Consider the following 15891-nt stretch of genomic DNA (forward strand, 5'->3'; position numbering starts at 1 on the left):
TGCAGACACATCATGGTTTTCTCTTACAAATCACTAAGAGCCTTAGCAACAAAATGTCTTGCTCTTCTTTTTCTGATTCCTTTGGACAAACAAAAAGTTTCCTATGCCATGCGAACACTTTAATTAATTGGACGGCATTGCTGTAGTCTGCAAAATTATGTCCTTCCTTGATACAGTTCCAAAGCTTTGCCTTGACCTCGCTCTCTTTCTTGTTCACAGCAGTAGAACCACAACAATATCACAGATGAGAAACTACCCTCAAAGCCAGAACATTATCAAGCCCAGCTCAACTGGCTCCCCGGAAGGAGGGCTCCCCCTGGACCCCAGGGCGAGGGCTGTCAGATCAAGGGGGACCCCCATTTCTTCCTCACCTCAGTCCACACTCTGTGTCCCCCTCATCCTAAATTCTGTCTTTTCTTTCATTTCATTCTGTAGCACATTAGGGATCAATTCTATTAAATGTGCTAACAGTGTAGTAATACAAAGAACATCATTTTGAGCACTAATAACTTTCATTTTAAAACCACTTGCATGCTCCACAATTTAGCAAAGTATAAATTTCTCATCAAGGCCAGCAGACTTCCAATGTGAAGCTTTAAAATTCTGTTTCTCTTGGATTTGTAATCAGTCTGTGTACCGAGGAACTGAAATGCCATTTAAAGTCAGATTTGTTTTGATGCTCATGCTACCAGCTTCACTGATAGAAACCCATCTCTGCATAAAAGAGATGCACGAAGCATCAGCAAAAGGACCAAAAACCGTATTAGGAAATCACGACCACCTGCAAGAGGATCACCGCTGATGAAATGTCCTGAAGTTTTTCCAGAATTTGAATTTTATAGACCTACCAAGGACCCCAGTTTTCAGACCAGTCAACAGGAGACAATCAAAGGAGAGTTCAGTCATTAGCACCAAGTTTATGTAAATGCTATCACTGCCTGTCACCCTGAATTCTGGTCACTGGGATGCTAAAATGACAGCAGAGTTGAGAACAGTGATTCATAACCCGGATGCCCTTTAGAATCAACTTGGGAGCTTTTAATACATGTCAGTTCCCAGGCCCCGATGGGCTTCCCATCCAACTAAATCAGAATTTTGCAGGGTGGGACCTTGGGGTCTGTATACGGTTTTTTAGAGCTTCCCAGGAAGTGCTGACACACGGTCACAGGGAACTCAAAACACAGGGTGCTGAGGACAGACGGGGAGTGGTCAGCCTCAACACTGCCCTGGGGCTGTTGAATCAGGATCACGTGATAAATTTTGAAGCCTCCTTATCTGGAAAAGGAAAGGGTTAACTTCTGGTGATCAGATTAAACAGACCTTATCTGAATCACTCCATTTGCCATGACTACCTGTACCACTCAAGTTTCTCTGCCAGTTTGTGGGATGCATGCCTCCTGTCCCAGCAAGACCCGGAACTCCTGGGCTGCTCTCCAGAGCTTGGAGCACACAATAGGTACCCACTGACTTGTTACTCAGAGCCGATGAGAACGATTTTGCAATAAGCTGATCATAAGGAGAATGGTTCTGAACACATCCACCTCAGTTACTGTGGGTTAATTCTGGAATAGGGCTGAGTGTTCGGGGAAGGAAGCGCTTCCCTGAGGATGCAGCCGCTAGAGGCCGCTCTGAGCCGGACCCTGGCCGAGTCGCGTCCTGAGTGAAACTGCGGCAGAGGGATAGGAAGGCTGCCGAGTCGCACCGGCGTCATGGCAACACCACCGTGCCTATTTTTAAACCTGCTGGTGAGTGACCACACAAAGTGCGTGTGTACGCGTGGGGGAGGGGCTCTGGTATAGTGCTAAAGAATTTTCTTTCATGACATTTTGAGTTTGCAAGTGGCAGATAATCTGTGACAATGAGATCACAGAATCCACCTAGAATTGGTTCTATTAGAATGGTTCTTCTCTCCTCCTTAACTCCAGTACCTTGTTCTCTACCAGGAGGGATCCTTCACGGCCTTGTGTCTGCAGTACCAGGAAATAGTTGATACTTTAGGCAACACATTCTGAAATTCTGATCTTTGTTTCTTAGGCTCATTCTGCTAGCCTCTTAGGCAATTCACTTTGTGTTACAAGAAATGTAAGCCCAAACCAGCATGCTGAAAGAACTTTCTGTGGACTCCCCTCTCCTCATGAGGCCAATGGAATGGCTGTGTATTGTCTGTATGCCCAGCAGCTGGCACAGTACATTACAGGGAGTCAAAATGCCTCCTGAGCGTGTTTTGGAGTCAGCTCTCAGTGACTGTAATATCATGAGGGCCAGTAAAGCAGCTGTCTGGATGGCACCTTTCTGTCACTTCCAATAGCACTGTTTTCATTTTTCTCCAATCTCTGGCTGAGTAGTAGCCTTAAACAAATCCAAACTCATCTGACCTATTCCAAAATTGAATAGTGTCCCTGGAGGACACTTGTAAATCATGACAGAGGCCAAGGTCTTGTTTTGTTTCATTACATGTCCCTGACATTATTTTCAATGTGTCCATAACCCCCAGGAGCCTCTGCAGATTTTAAAATAGGAAGTCTGTTCTCATGTCAGTTCCAAGGACTTTCAGGTCTACAAAGACTGTAAGTTGTTGTTTCCCCATATGTGGACTTAAAGGACTGTGGAACATACAGGAATAAGATAAGAAAAAAAAAATCATCATTTCCAATCAGAACAGAAAAGCATATGCAAGATCATAGCAACATGGTTAAACAGAAGTGCGACACACTTCAGAATGGAGAGCGGAATGAACAAGCTTGACCTGGGACATCCCGGATGTGGGTACCGGATGCTGTTGCCAGGCTGCCTCTAGATATATCACGGCTTTGGGACAAGAGTGCAGCATGGAGGCCAAGAAGGAAACTCTTTATAACAAAACCACCCTGTCCCACAGATTAATATTGTGTTCATGTGCATCAGAGTCACGCCTAATTGAGTAGCCTCCTCAGCAACAGAGATGGTCCTCAGAAGGATGCACAAAGTACACTGCACATCATGAAGACTTGGGTTGGAAACCCAAGTTTTTCTGTAAGTAAAGCAGGCAAGTAACTCAACTTTTCTGGATCTCAGTTTTTGTCTCTGAAAAATGGAAGTAATAATGACTCTGCTCAGTCCTTTATAAGATTAAATGAGGCTATATAAAGCACTTGGCACGCAGTATTCACTCAATAACCTTATTCTTTAAAGCAAATTTTCTAAATTGCTGAAGCTTAGTATTTTTAAGTATCAAGCTTTTTCTTGATTATAGGAGGCATTTTAAGTGGAAAATTTTGGAAAGGTATTATAGAGTTCTCTGACTTCCTAAACCAAAGATAATCAATATATTATTGATGAACTAACAATGACTATGCTATTTTGCTGTATAGGGATCTTTAAAGGTGGTATATCCTTTCAGTGTACATATGTAAGTTTGTCCCAAATGGTCTTAGACAAGGTCTAAGGTCTTCTTATCATTCTCTTTGGTATTTCTAAATGCTGCCAATTTGCCTACCAGATTCCCATCATGTTCGTTATTTCTAAGCTGTTTTCATCTGGAAAATCAGATAAGTAAGTATCTCAGACACTACTGATTGCATACCAGAGATATGGCTTTGACTCTCTCTCTAGTTAATAGAACTTTGCTTTGTAACTGGGCATAGCACTGCCCAAGTCAAAAACTAAACTAAACTTGCCAGGTTCCCTTGCAGCTAGCTATGAACATTGATTAGTTTCTGACCAGCAGACTATAAGCAACATGTAGGACTTCCAGGTAATCTCCTTAAAAAGGAAAGAAAATGCCTTCCTTCCTTTTTAACTTTAATCTGCTGCTTGAAACTAGAGTTCAGCAGCTGTCTTAGGCATGGGGATGAAGTCCATACCCTAAAAACAAAAAAGTAGAAAGCTGTCAGGAGATTGGGTCCTGAAGATCATGCAGCCTCCTTGACAGCTGAGGAAACACCACCTAAATATGCTTCTGTATCTTGTTTAAACTGGGTTTAAACTAATACTCTATGCTCTATTTAATCCAACTGCCCCATAAGCTTCTTAGAAGTATGAATAAAATGAGGGTAAATGAACTCTGAGTTAAACCACATTCATTTTAGGGCAAGACTTTTGTGTCAGTGATTTTTGCTCTAAGCCCATTTCTGCTTCCTTCATGGTTCTTGGTCATATTCTAGATAACATTGGATTGTTGCATATATGCCCCCCACCCGCCACCTTTCCCAGGTGAAAGAGGTAAGGCTATGTGTGAACACACATAAGATGTGCTAACAGAACAGTGAGAACGAGGTCTTTGTGGAGCCTGTGGGATGACTATTTTAAGTTCTAGTCTACAACACACACACACGCTGCTTTTTCTCTACATAATCAATAATGAGAAATATTTGACATATTATTAAACTCTATGTAATAATGAACTATGGTATAATGACATTTGACTGTGCTGTTTTTGCGTAAACAGAAGTTTTGCTCAAGCACGGGTGGGGGAGAAAAAGGGGGTGGGACTGTTTGGAAGTAGGTATCTGAGTTTTCTCTGTTGATATCCACTGTCAAGCTCTGCAGTGAAAAGAGGTTTGTAGTGATGACTCATTGAGATGACATACATGAAGATGCTTTGTATGGAAATGGTCACTTTTATTATCATCGTTTTTAGGCAGAATAACGAATGACTTGAGGTTTTCGATCATCAGTTTTTATGTCAAACACTAAAAGTATTTTGACATGTATCTTCGTCTGGACTCCATCTCTGACCTCTTTCAGGGAATTGTGAGAAGGACCACTTAGAATGAGTATGGTATTGTCATGGTGTGGCTTCCATGGCTATTTTTCTTGCTTCATCAGGGAAGATCTTCCCTTTAGAAAAAGAAGATATTTGTGGATTTCTCAAATTATATAGAACCACTTGACTACTGGGTCTACCTCCTTTGCCCAAATAATAAATATGCTAGGGTTACTTAGCAACCTTCCTTACAACCATCAAGACTTTAAGATGTAGTCAGATTGGAAGGAAACACCTTGTTGATATTCACCAGAGCTAACTCCAGGCAAGCTATTTTAAAGAATTCCCCCCAACTTTTCTCTCATACCCAACCCTTCTCATGCAATCAAGTAAATGGTCTCAGTGGGGGAAATTTAATACATATGAGAGTGTATCCAGTTCCTTTAATAATGCTTTATTCCATTTGACGTGTGTAAATGTACATACATAAATACGAGCTGTGTGGATGAGTAATATTGCATGCATGAGTGTGTGTACGGGCGTGCAAGCCTCTACATGCGGTCATTTCTAGACAGAGAGAGGTAAAGGCAGGGAAGCCTTTAAAGCTTTGAAATGAAAGCTGTGGAGAAGAGGGGGCAGCAAAAGACCACTGAGCAGAACTCCCCATGGAGAAAGAGATAGGGGAGAAGAAAGAAAGAAAGGTGCGGGGCGGCGTGAAGGGTAACGAATGAGGAGAAGAAGGAGCTGGAGCTGCGAGGGAGGCAGGAGACGGCCCCCGGCCGGCTGCCGCTGCTGGACGCCGGACAAGAGGGAGCAGATTTCAGCGGCAGGGAGCTCTAATCTGTCAGTGGCAGTTCCTTCATGTGTGACCAGCCAGCCCAGTGTGGGGACTGGTGCCAGTCTGGGCACACTCACCCCACCAGGCCCTCCCGGAAGAGAAGGCGCCACTGATAAAACCCCGAAGGTCGGGAGAAGCTTCCTCTTCCCCAGCCCCTGCTGCCACCCTCTCCCAGGCTGCCTCCCGGGCCCCTGTCTGCAGGGCTGGTTCCGACCTCCTGGCAACTACTTCCGAAGGTCAGTCACTCTCAGCTCCCTGCTTCTTCCAAATCCTTATCAGCCTCATCGGGTCCTGGAGAATTATCTCCAGGAGATGAACACCTATGCATTCCTGACAGCTCCACTGGAGAGGAAACAAAGAGAAAGGCCCAAACCATTAATTATTTAAAATGTGTGAGGTCTTATATAGATGCACAAGCCACGAAACCAGTTCTGCTCTCAAGCAGCTCCTGTGAGTTAAGTTGACCTTGTTGGGCTGTGGTCCAGCCTTCACCCAGGCTTCCAGCCCATGTCTGTAACCATAAATGACAGCACTCTAGCTTTCTGGCAAGTTGCCCCGATCAGTCCTTCCACCCAGCCAGCCTTTATCCTCTGGTGGGAAGAAAGACCAGATGGAGAAATGACTCCCACTCAATTCCTAAGTAACACCAGCTTCAATTCCTATTAACTGTGAATTTGCACCCTTGTCTGGGTAAGAACCCAGGGAGCAAGAATCATGGGGACAATGCCAGACCAGGGCAAAGGTTAAGAGGAACGCCCTGGCTGCCTGCCTGCCCTCATGAAGACACGGGCAAGCAGTTCGGAGGCAGCGTGCGCTCTGAAGCCCACTGCTCCTGCCATCGGGCCACCTGGGTTCTGCACCTGCCCAGCCTCTCACAGATCAGTGACTCTTCTGAGATTTTCTTTCTCACATTTGTAAAATCCATCCATCACTCTACCAGCTAGTCCATGAGAATACATATATTGAAAGACCTGGATTAGATGAACACCACGGATACTTCCAACTCTGACACGCTGATTTTAAGGAAAGCCAAGCTTTCTTTAAAGCTTAGTTGATGTGCAGTCCAGTGAGGGGCTGAAATCCAGGTCCCTGAGGCAAATCCAGGCATTCCATCGCCAAAGCTGGGAGTCCCTGGGCCTCAGTTTCTTAAAAACATATCAAATGGGGATGATTCCTGTCATGATTCATGCTTTTATCAGACAATGTGTATCAAGTGCCTATAATATATCAGGCAACTGTGCTGGCAACACAGATGTTAAAAATAACCCTGCTCTAGCACTATTTATAATAGCCAAGAAATGGAAGCAACCTAAATGTCCATCAGTAGATGAATGGATAAAGAAGATGTGGTACATATACACAATGGAATATTATTCAGCCATAAGAAGAAAACAAATCCTACCATTTGCAACAACATGGATGGAGCTAGAGGGTATTCTGTTCAGTGAAATAAGCCAGGCGGAGAAAGACAAGCACCAAATGATTTCACTCATATGTGGAGCATAAGAACAAAGAAAAACTGAGGGAACAAAACAGCAGCAGAATCACAGAACCCAAGAATGGACTAACAGTTACCAAAGGGAAAGGGACTGGGGAGGATGGGTGGGAAGAGAGGGATAAGCGTGGGGAAAAAGAAAGGGGGCATTACAATTAGCATGTATAATGTGGTGGGGGGTATGGGGCGGTCTCTACAACACAGAGAAGACAAGTATTGATTTCACAGCATCTTACTACACTGATGGACAGTGACTGTGAAGGGGTATGTGGGGGTGGACTTGGTGAAGGGGGGAGCCTCAAAAACATAATGTTCTTCATGTAATTGTAGATTAATGATATCAAAAAAAATAAAAATAAAAATAACCCTGCTCTGATGGGGCTTGAATTCAATGGATGAGAGCGAGACAACAAAATATTTTAAATATATAGAATACATACAGTATGTTAGATAAGTGCTCCATCCCTAGGAGATGGAGCAAGGGGGTGCTTAGGAAGAAAGGAAGCACAGGCTGCCCTTGTAAACTGGGTCATCACGGCCATCTCCCGAGGACATGGCATGGACCAGGATTTTTTTGAGGATCAAACTCCGTAACTACACAAGGCTGGACGTGCAATTAAGTAACCAGAAAGGTGACCGGCACTGGAGTCGTTAACTTCCTCGGCTTGGCTGACAATAGGACCTGCTTTTGAGCATATACTTTATGACCCTCTTCTTAACCCTTATTATTGTCACCAACCCACAGAAGAATTTGCTATTTGGAATGAGGCCTATCTGCTTTCTCTACTAAGGGCCACTGTCCTTCTCTACTCTTGTTTCTTTTCTCTGAGACCACCGTATCCCTTCCCAGACAGGGCACCACCTCTTCTCCTCTCCCAGCATGGATGCGCACCCTACCCATCCTCAGAACTGTCCTCCATGAAATGGAGTTCTTTTCCCACTCGCCTCCCCTCTTTATCTGCTGCTCTGTCCCTCAAACTGTAAAATAGTTATTTAAAGGAGGAGGAAGAAGAGGAAGTGAGAGAGTGGGAAGGAAGAGGCGGAGGAAAATGGGAGAGAAACACCAATATATGCCATGGGTAAGTACTAAACTTTACAAGTCAGCCGTAGAGTTAGACAGCTTAAGGAAAGAATCACATAGGGGTCTTGGTGTTAAACATTTGGGAATTCTCCTCACAGGTTTGAATTTAAAGTAAAAGAGCAGGGATCACTTACTGAAATAACCATCTACATACCTGTTAAGAGGAATGTGAAAGACTAGAGAAAACAGAGGAGTTGGAATAATCCTCACACTCATTCTTTCATGAACAGTGAAAGCTTTTGCTTTGCCTGAATTACAGTCAGTGTTGAGTATATCCTCTAGGAAAGTTATTAGATTTTTCAGTTACTTTTCCTAACTTATATCTCCTTTTATATCACCATCTACAATTCTTTCTATAAAATCTCTATATATACACAGGTATGTCTTGCTTTACTAACCATGTCATATGAAAATGTAGCTTTCCTTAGATTCCGTGATTTCCTTAATCAGATGAAGGGCCTCTGTGCCTGATGGTCCCCCTGTACCTATGCAGTCACAGAACCTTTTGACTGGTTCACATGCTCATTATATTAAATTAAGTGAATCTTTAATACATACTTGTCTCACCATAAATCTGCCAATGTTTGGCATGCCAAGAGCATTCACTAACAACTGAAAGACGGGTAATGACTGAGCAGTTTTGGCCCACGGTGTCTAAAACTTAAATGACTCAGTTCCTTGTTTACTTCTTAACCTCTCAGCACTTTCCAGGCCAAGAGAGGCAAGTGCCCCCCCCCCCCCCCCCGGGAACAATCCAGCTAATATTTCCGAGGATGGGGACCCGGCCTTAAGGTTAATGGAAGATCACTTTCATCAGAACTTTTTTATTAAGAAGCTAACAAAGCACCTTTCTTCTCATCAGTTATGCCCATCTCTCAAAGGCTGGGCCAGGAGAAGGATTCCAGCCTTTCAAGACAGCAGCTTCCATGGGGAAGGAAGAATGTAGGGCCAGGTGGGGGCAGGGGGAAGAGTGCAAAATAAATGTTAAACAGGAAAACTGAGAACACCAGGGAAAAACAATTAGGCAAGATTCATAAGAGGTCTGCTTAGGTTGAGATCCAGCCATCACAAGGAACACCTGCTTTTCCTACAACTCCCAAAAGGTTACGTGTGAAGAGGAGGAGCACTGGGGCCCCAGGACAGAAAGGGAGCCTAGAGGTAAGTGGCAGGTGCCCCATCACCTGAGTGACAGAAACAGGCAAGCAGAGTATCAGACAACACATTGAAGAGCAAAGTAACCATCAACTGCTCTCCTGGGGGAAGTGATAAAAGAAAAATATAGACAGTTGCTTACAAATAGCTAACAATTCTTTTCTAGCTCAGGCAGAAAAAGAAGGGTTTAGACAAGTGGCCTGATCACTTTCTAAACACTTTCAGATCATCTGGTACCAAAAGTTTTCAGACTTTTCTTAGGAACTAAGACCCTTCACTGAGAGAATGCATGGCAGAAGAAATTCTCCAGCCCTTTCAATCAAATGAAGTTCCCAGATAGAATAAAACTCTCTCAGCATGTCTCAGATGATGTTACAGAGCATTGTACTACAATTACCAATAAGGCATAAATGAAAGGCAAAAATTCCACCAGACAATTAATTTTTATTAGTATACAAAGTAGTATTGCCATATTTAGCAAAAAAATAATACAGGAACCCTGATAAACTTGAATTTCAGATAAGCAACAAATTGTCTTTTAATATCAGCATGTCCCATGCAACATTTGGGACAAGCTAAAAAAATGATCCATTGTTAATCTGAAACTCAAATTTAATTGAGTTTCTGCTCTTTTCTTGAAACCCTGGTAAAAAGCCTTGTCCAGAAGCCTGAGCTTCTCTGGAGATCGTCACCGAGTCTACAGCTGGTCAGACTTCAAGGAGCTCAGAAGTTATCAGTAAGGAATTTAGACTGACACCTGATAATGTCCATTTGATTGTAAACTAAAATAGTTCATTTTAAGGATTTTCTCTGAGGATGCTTATATGTCATTAAAAAAAACTTCCTTTGGTAACTAACAAGTAAATACCTTGGAGGTACTGCACGTTTGGTTCCAGACCACTGTGATAAAGTGATGACTGAAATAAGGCAAGTCACATGAATTTTTTGGTTTCCAGGGCATATAAAGTTATGTTTATCCTATCTTTGTAGTCTACTAAGTGTGCAACAGCATTATGTCTAAAAAGTCAATGTAGATGTTTTTTATTGCTAAAAAGTGCTAACCATCATCTCAACTTTCAGCAAGTCATAATCACTTGATCACAGACCACCAGAACAAATATAATAATAACAATAAACCTTGAAAAATTGTGAGAATTACCAAAACATGACATGGAGACACAATGTGAGCAAATGCTGTTGGAAAAATGGTACTGATGATTTGCCCCAAACCTTCACTTTGTAAAAAGTGCAATAAAACAAGGTGTGCCTATATGCGGCTCTCTTTGGGATTCTGGGCTCTCATATAACCTCTTGCCCCTGTTCCTGAAATCAAGACTTATGAACTTCCCTTGCATGAAAAGCAAGCCACGGCCTGGTCAGGTACACATGAGAGTTGTACCTCCTCTTTTTGTGCTCTGGGTAGGACAGAGCCTGTTAATGCAGCTGGATTTTTCGGCAGGTGAGAGGAGAAGCCTTTCCTAACTCGGTATTCCTGTGTCTTCCGGGGCTGGGTTATTCCCAGCTACTCTCCAGGGAGCCCTCCTTCTGCTGTAGTTGCAGAGCAATGAGCAGCAGGCCAAAGGAGAAGTCATCCTCATAAACCAACCAGCCATTTGCAACAGTTTCATTTGCAACGACTGCCTGCTGTGGCTGAATGGTGCGGCTGCTTGGCTGTTATTTAAAAGAGTGACCCTAGTGAGACCAGATCTGTGAAAGGGGAAGAGTCCCATTTCAGACCATGTGAAGCAGGGGGAGCCAGACCGAATGTTTCTAATTGAATTCCGCTGATGATTTTGATGCTCTGCGGGGTGGTAACAGCTCAGACTTTGAGGGTAGCTCCTTCTGGTTCCTGTTGGTCAATCCCTGTTCTTTCTGGGGCCTGAGAAAAAAACCCTATTAAAACATTCCCAAGAGACACAGGGATTGGGTTCAAGAGCCATGAGAGGCTGCATTGGGAAAAGCGCAAGGAAAAGACGATGGAGGTGAGGCAGGATGCAGGTAAATGGACAGAAACAGCAGAGAGAGGATGCCCAGCAGGCAGCCAGATACTGAACCCTGGAAATGTCACAGAACGGGGCAGAAGAAAAAGTTCCCAAAGGAAACATCTTAGCAGAGCAGAACATTTTTGAGACACTTTTTTACTTCAGAAATACATCCACAGTATACTTTGGAGATCAGGTGAAGGCAGATTCTCTCTGCTCTACTCTAGTACTCAAGGAAATGATGAATAATCTGTATTGCATAATCCTCGTTCCTTTAAGGACTGCTACACTTGAGAAGACGGAGCTGGCCACTTGTCACCTTGACAATGACCTCTAAGGAAGGAGCACGCTTGAACAAATCAGGGGCTAGGGGTGCCAACTCCCACACAGTTGGAAATCTTCATATAACTTTTGACTCCCCAAAAACTTAGCTACTAACAGCCTAGTGTTGACCATACGCCTTCCTGATAACATAAACTGTCGATGAACATGTTTTGCATGTTCTTTGTATTATGTGCTATATCCTTACCATAAATTAAGATAGAGAAGGGAAAATGTTATTAAGAAAATCATAAGGAAGAAAAAAACACATTTACAGTACTGTATAGAATCTGTTGAAAAGAGTCCGCATGTAAGTGGACCTGTGCTGTCCAAACCTGTGTGGTTCAAGGGTCAACTGTATGGAGGACGGAGGAGGGTCACCTTCTTGAGCGGCTGCAGAAGATGGTAACAAAGAAAGAACCAATGGTGATTTTAAAGATATGGTGGTAGGAGACCAGGCTACAGAGGTGACATTTATATTCTAACATAAAGTAAGCCACATGGGAAATGATAATACCTGCGGATTGCTGTTTACCCAGAGGAAATTTTAGATAAAAGCAGGTATTTATGGACTTTCAGGAAACACCCACTTGATTTCCTTGTGTTACCTGGCTGATGTTCTAGTCTTGATATTCCTTCATTGTTAGCTTTGGTTTTATTGAACAAACATTTGGTAAAATAATCGGAATCAGATTTGAATTCAACACTAAACACAGGGGGAGAAAACATGAATGTACAGCACTGAAAGAGTAGTGAGTTTTTAAAGGAAATCACTGCTATTTTGCAAAGAGCAGAACAAGGAAGCCCCTGTGGGGTAGGCATTGCCCTGTGCAGCAGTGAATCTTGGAGGAAATCACCCATCCCCTCCCAGTGTGCCACACACAGTGCTAGGGGTGGGGGCTCAGAAAGGGGTGAGTCAGAAAGGCTGCCGCTTTCACAGAACTGACGGGGAAGAGAGAGAATAAAGCCTGTGATTATAACAGTCTGAAGAGTGGCTTCATTGGAGAAGCACAGGCATATATAACAGAGGAAAGTCAGTCCAGGGCTCAAAAAGCCCTCTCAGGGGAAGCGATGCCATGACTGAAGCCTGGGGAGTGAGGAGAACGGGGCAGGTACGGGAGCACCTGTACTGGCGTAGCCGTGAGAAGGGGCACCGAGGACACTGAAGGCAGAGGAAGGAGCTGGAAGAGAAAGAACGTGGTATCTTCAATGAACTCAAGTAAGTTGGGTCTTGCAGGAATGCAATGATCAAGGGAGAGAGTGGCACAAGACAGTCTGGGAAAGAGAGGAGGGCTCCCACTGTGGAAGACTATAAATTGTATTAAGGAAATGGGACTTTGTTAGGGGAGTAATGAAAAGCTGCTGAAAGGTATTAAGCAGGAGGGTGATGAAATCACATTTTCATTTTAGATCACCCAGGCTGCAGGGAGACTGAAAAGAAGCAGGCCTGGGCACCAGATGATACTGAACAGGCCCTGCAGCACTGCACACAGAAGAGATGAACAGTGATGTGGTGCAGGCACGCAGACGAGTGAACACACTCCAGAGGAAATCCACAGAAAACGGCATGAGCGGCTGTGGGGTGTCAGGATATGGAACCAAGGATGCCTTGGACATTTTATTTTAGGCAACTGGATAATTTTATAGGTGGTACAGATTTGCCTAGAAGAGGGTGGGAGGGTAACGAGGGAGAAAGCAGTCCAGCTTTGGATGTGGCATGTTCTAAGGCCCTGTGGCACCCAAAGGAACCCATCTAGTCATGGTAAAGAACACAGACCAGGGCTCAAGGGAGAGGTTTCAGCCAGAAACATCCATTTGGGGGAACTAACAGATATCAGTTACATCCTTGGCAATGGGTGAGAAAAGAAGAGGGTGTGGGACAAAACCCTGAGAAGGACCAATCGAAGAGAAGCATACCAAGGAGCCTGAGAAGAATTACCAGAGAGGTAGGAAGAAAACCAAGACAATCTGCACCAGACAAGCAGTGATAACCAGGGACGGCAGAAAGAGCAGAGGCTCAAGGTGGGAGAATATTAGGACTGGATCACAGACACAGCTACATCAATCTAGTGTTGGCTGCAACTCTGAATGAGAACCTTAGCTGAGGGGCTACAGTCCAACTCCCTTCCAGAAATTAAACAGGCATAAGGAAGCACACATTTAACCTCTACTAAAGGTATTTCAAGGTCCCAGAATACACTCTCTGATGTTTTATTTCTAAAGTTGGATGGTAGGTACCTGAAAATATAGTAGGCTTTTCTGAATACCTGTCTATATCTATGGTGCAGTTCATGATCAATTTTAAATGGTTGCCCAAAACATACTGTTAAGGGAAAGGAAAGAGGTTATTGAACAGCATGCACAGTTATATTTCCATTTATGTAAAATTATAGGTTTATATCCATATAGGTATACATGCACAGGGAGACATCTAGCAAGATGTTCACTAACTATTTCAACAACGGTTCTCTTTAGGCAGATTTAAGGTTATTTTTACTTTCTTCTTTGTGCTCTTCTATATTATTTGAATTTTTACGATGTGCACATGCAGAAGTTTTATACAAAGAACAAAACCACAGAAACAGAGTATAGAATCTTCTACCTCCCAGTCACATGATACTCCCAGAGGATGTGTGCAGGCAGAGCTGGATTGTTAGGCGAGGTCAGGGGAGCAGAACTCCACCCATATTTTCCTCTTACTGAATAAACCACACTCAGAGCAAATCTAAAAGCTGCGTCTACAGCAGCACTCACAGTCTTAAAGGCAGAGAGAGAAGAAAAGGAGATAAAAACAAGGGAAGAATCCCCTTCATGTGCTTACAGAAGCATGTAACCTATTCACCACTCCCTCTCCAGAGAGCAGCCTTCCCAAGCAGGCTGGTCCCCCTCATTTCTAGGTCAGTGATCAGGTATGCAGGAATCACGGAGGCCTGAGTTCAACTCCAAACTGAACCTCTTACCTGCAGTGTGACTTTGGACCATTTACACCCAAGCCTTACTCTCTTGTATTGTGCAATGGAAACAATTTTAAAACCTTTCTCCAAGAGTAGCTGCTTTGAGGGTAAAATGAGGTCAAGCATGCAAAACAGAGTAACACCTAGCACACAGCAAGTGATTAAAAAACGCAAGCTGTTTTGTAGACCTTAGAACAAGAACACAGCAAGCTTTGGATCTGAAACATTCCCACCATCACAAACAACTGCCATCCCAGTGGCCAGGCTTCAGCCTCTGGTATCTTGAGCTGCTCGACCCTCTCTCTTGGAACGACCAACCCCAGCCTTGCAAGCTCTCCTCTGACCTCCACCATCAGTGTGCCCTGTGTCCCACACTTACCTATTTAGCATGTTGGACTGATAGATTCTCTTCTCGTGGGTGTTATAACAACTGCTCTTGGGCTCAGGGATGAAGCTGTGCTCGGACAGCATGTCGGAAGCAGCAGTTGTGATTATAGCAATTCCATCCCTCACTCTGGCAGGGAGGCCATAGTCCCATTCATCATAGGACACAGAGATGAGCCCGGTAGGGAACTCCGAGGGCACTGTGTCTGTATCCCCCGCTACCAGACTAGGCACAATCCACGTGTAGCCATAGCCAGTCAGGCCTACCGAGTTAGCCACTTCAAAGATGTAGGTGGCTTCTTCCTTAGTGCAATAAAGAAGAATGATGGGGCTTTGGAGTTTCTTGAGCTGGTTCTGGATCTTAGAGTCCCCATCATCCAGGGACATGTCCAGCAGGAGGACTTCCTCTAACTCCCAGCCCACGAAGCTGTTCTCGATGGTGCTGCGGATCTTGTTTACAAAGTCCTGGTAGCCAGGGAAGTAGGTGGTGACGATAGAAAAGATGTACCAGTCATACTCTTCCATGATGTTGAGCATTACAGAAGCCTGTTGTTCAATTGATGGGCCAAACTGGAAGAACATGGAGGATTCATCCTAGAATAGGAGGGAAATGTGAAAAAAAAGAAAAAGAGAGAAAAAAATCAAACCAAAGACGGAAAGGGCACGTTTGAACCAATTGGACACACAGGTTAGTGTTTGTTATTTACTTTTTCATTTAATGTCTTTAAAATTGGATATGTCTGAATGGCAAACGTGTGATTCTTTTCATCTTAAAACTACCTTCGAGAATCTAAGCAAATCCACATAGGTCTGTGCTCTCCTTGTCTACTGCAGAATCTAGGGCAGCTTCCTAAAATCAAATCTGTCAATATGTCTATAGCAAATTATATAGCAATATACTCCAGGAAAAGTCACATAAAGTGGGATAAAAACCCTAAATGGCCGCATGTCAGCTCAGGTCAGGTTTTATTGGCAAACAAGTTATACAAACACACATGTA

The 15891-nt window shown here is 43.7% G+C and overlaps 1 protein-coding gene across 1 annotated transcript in view; it reads right to left on the bottom strand.

The window, feature by feature from the left end:
* Positions 1–15891, bottom strand: part of GRIN2B (glutamate ionotropic receptor NMDA type subunit 2B) — a 380223-nt gene that overhangs the window by 156132 nt on the left and 208200 nt on the right. The window contains exon 3 of the mRNA XM_036909334.2: positions 14887–15485. Coding sequence (XP_036765229.2) covers positions 14887–15485 — 599 coding nt within the window. The remainder of the gene's footprint in view (positions 1–14886; positions 15486–15891) is intronic.

The sequence above is a fragment of the Manis pentadactyla genome, chromosome 14 (genome assembly GCF_030020395.1).
Source record: "Manis pentadactyla isolate mManPen7 chromosome 14, mManPen7.hap1, whole genome shotgun sequence".
Classification (NCBI taxonomy): domain Eukaryota; kingdom Metazoa; phylum Chordata; class Mammalia; order Pholidota; family Manidae; genus Manis; species Manis pentadactyla.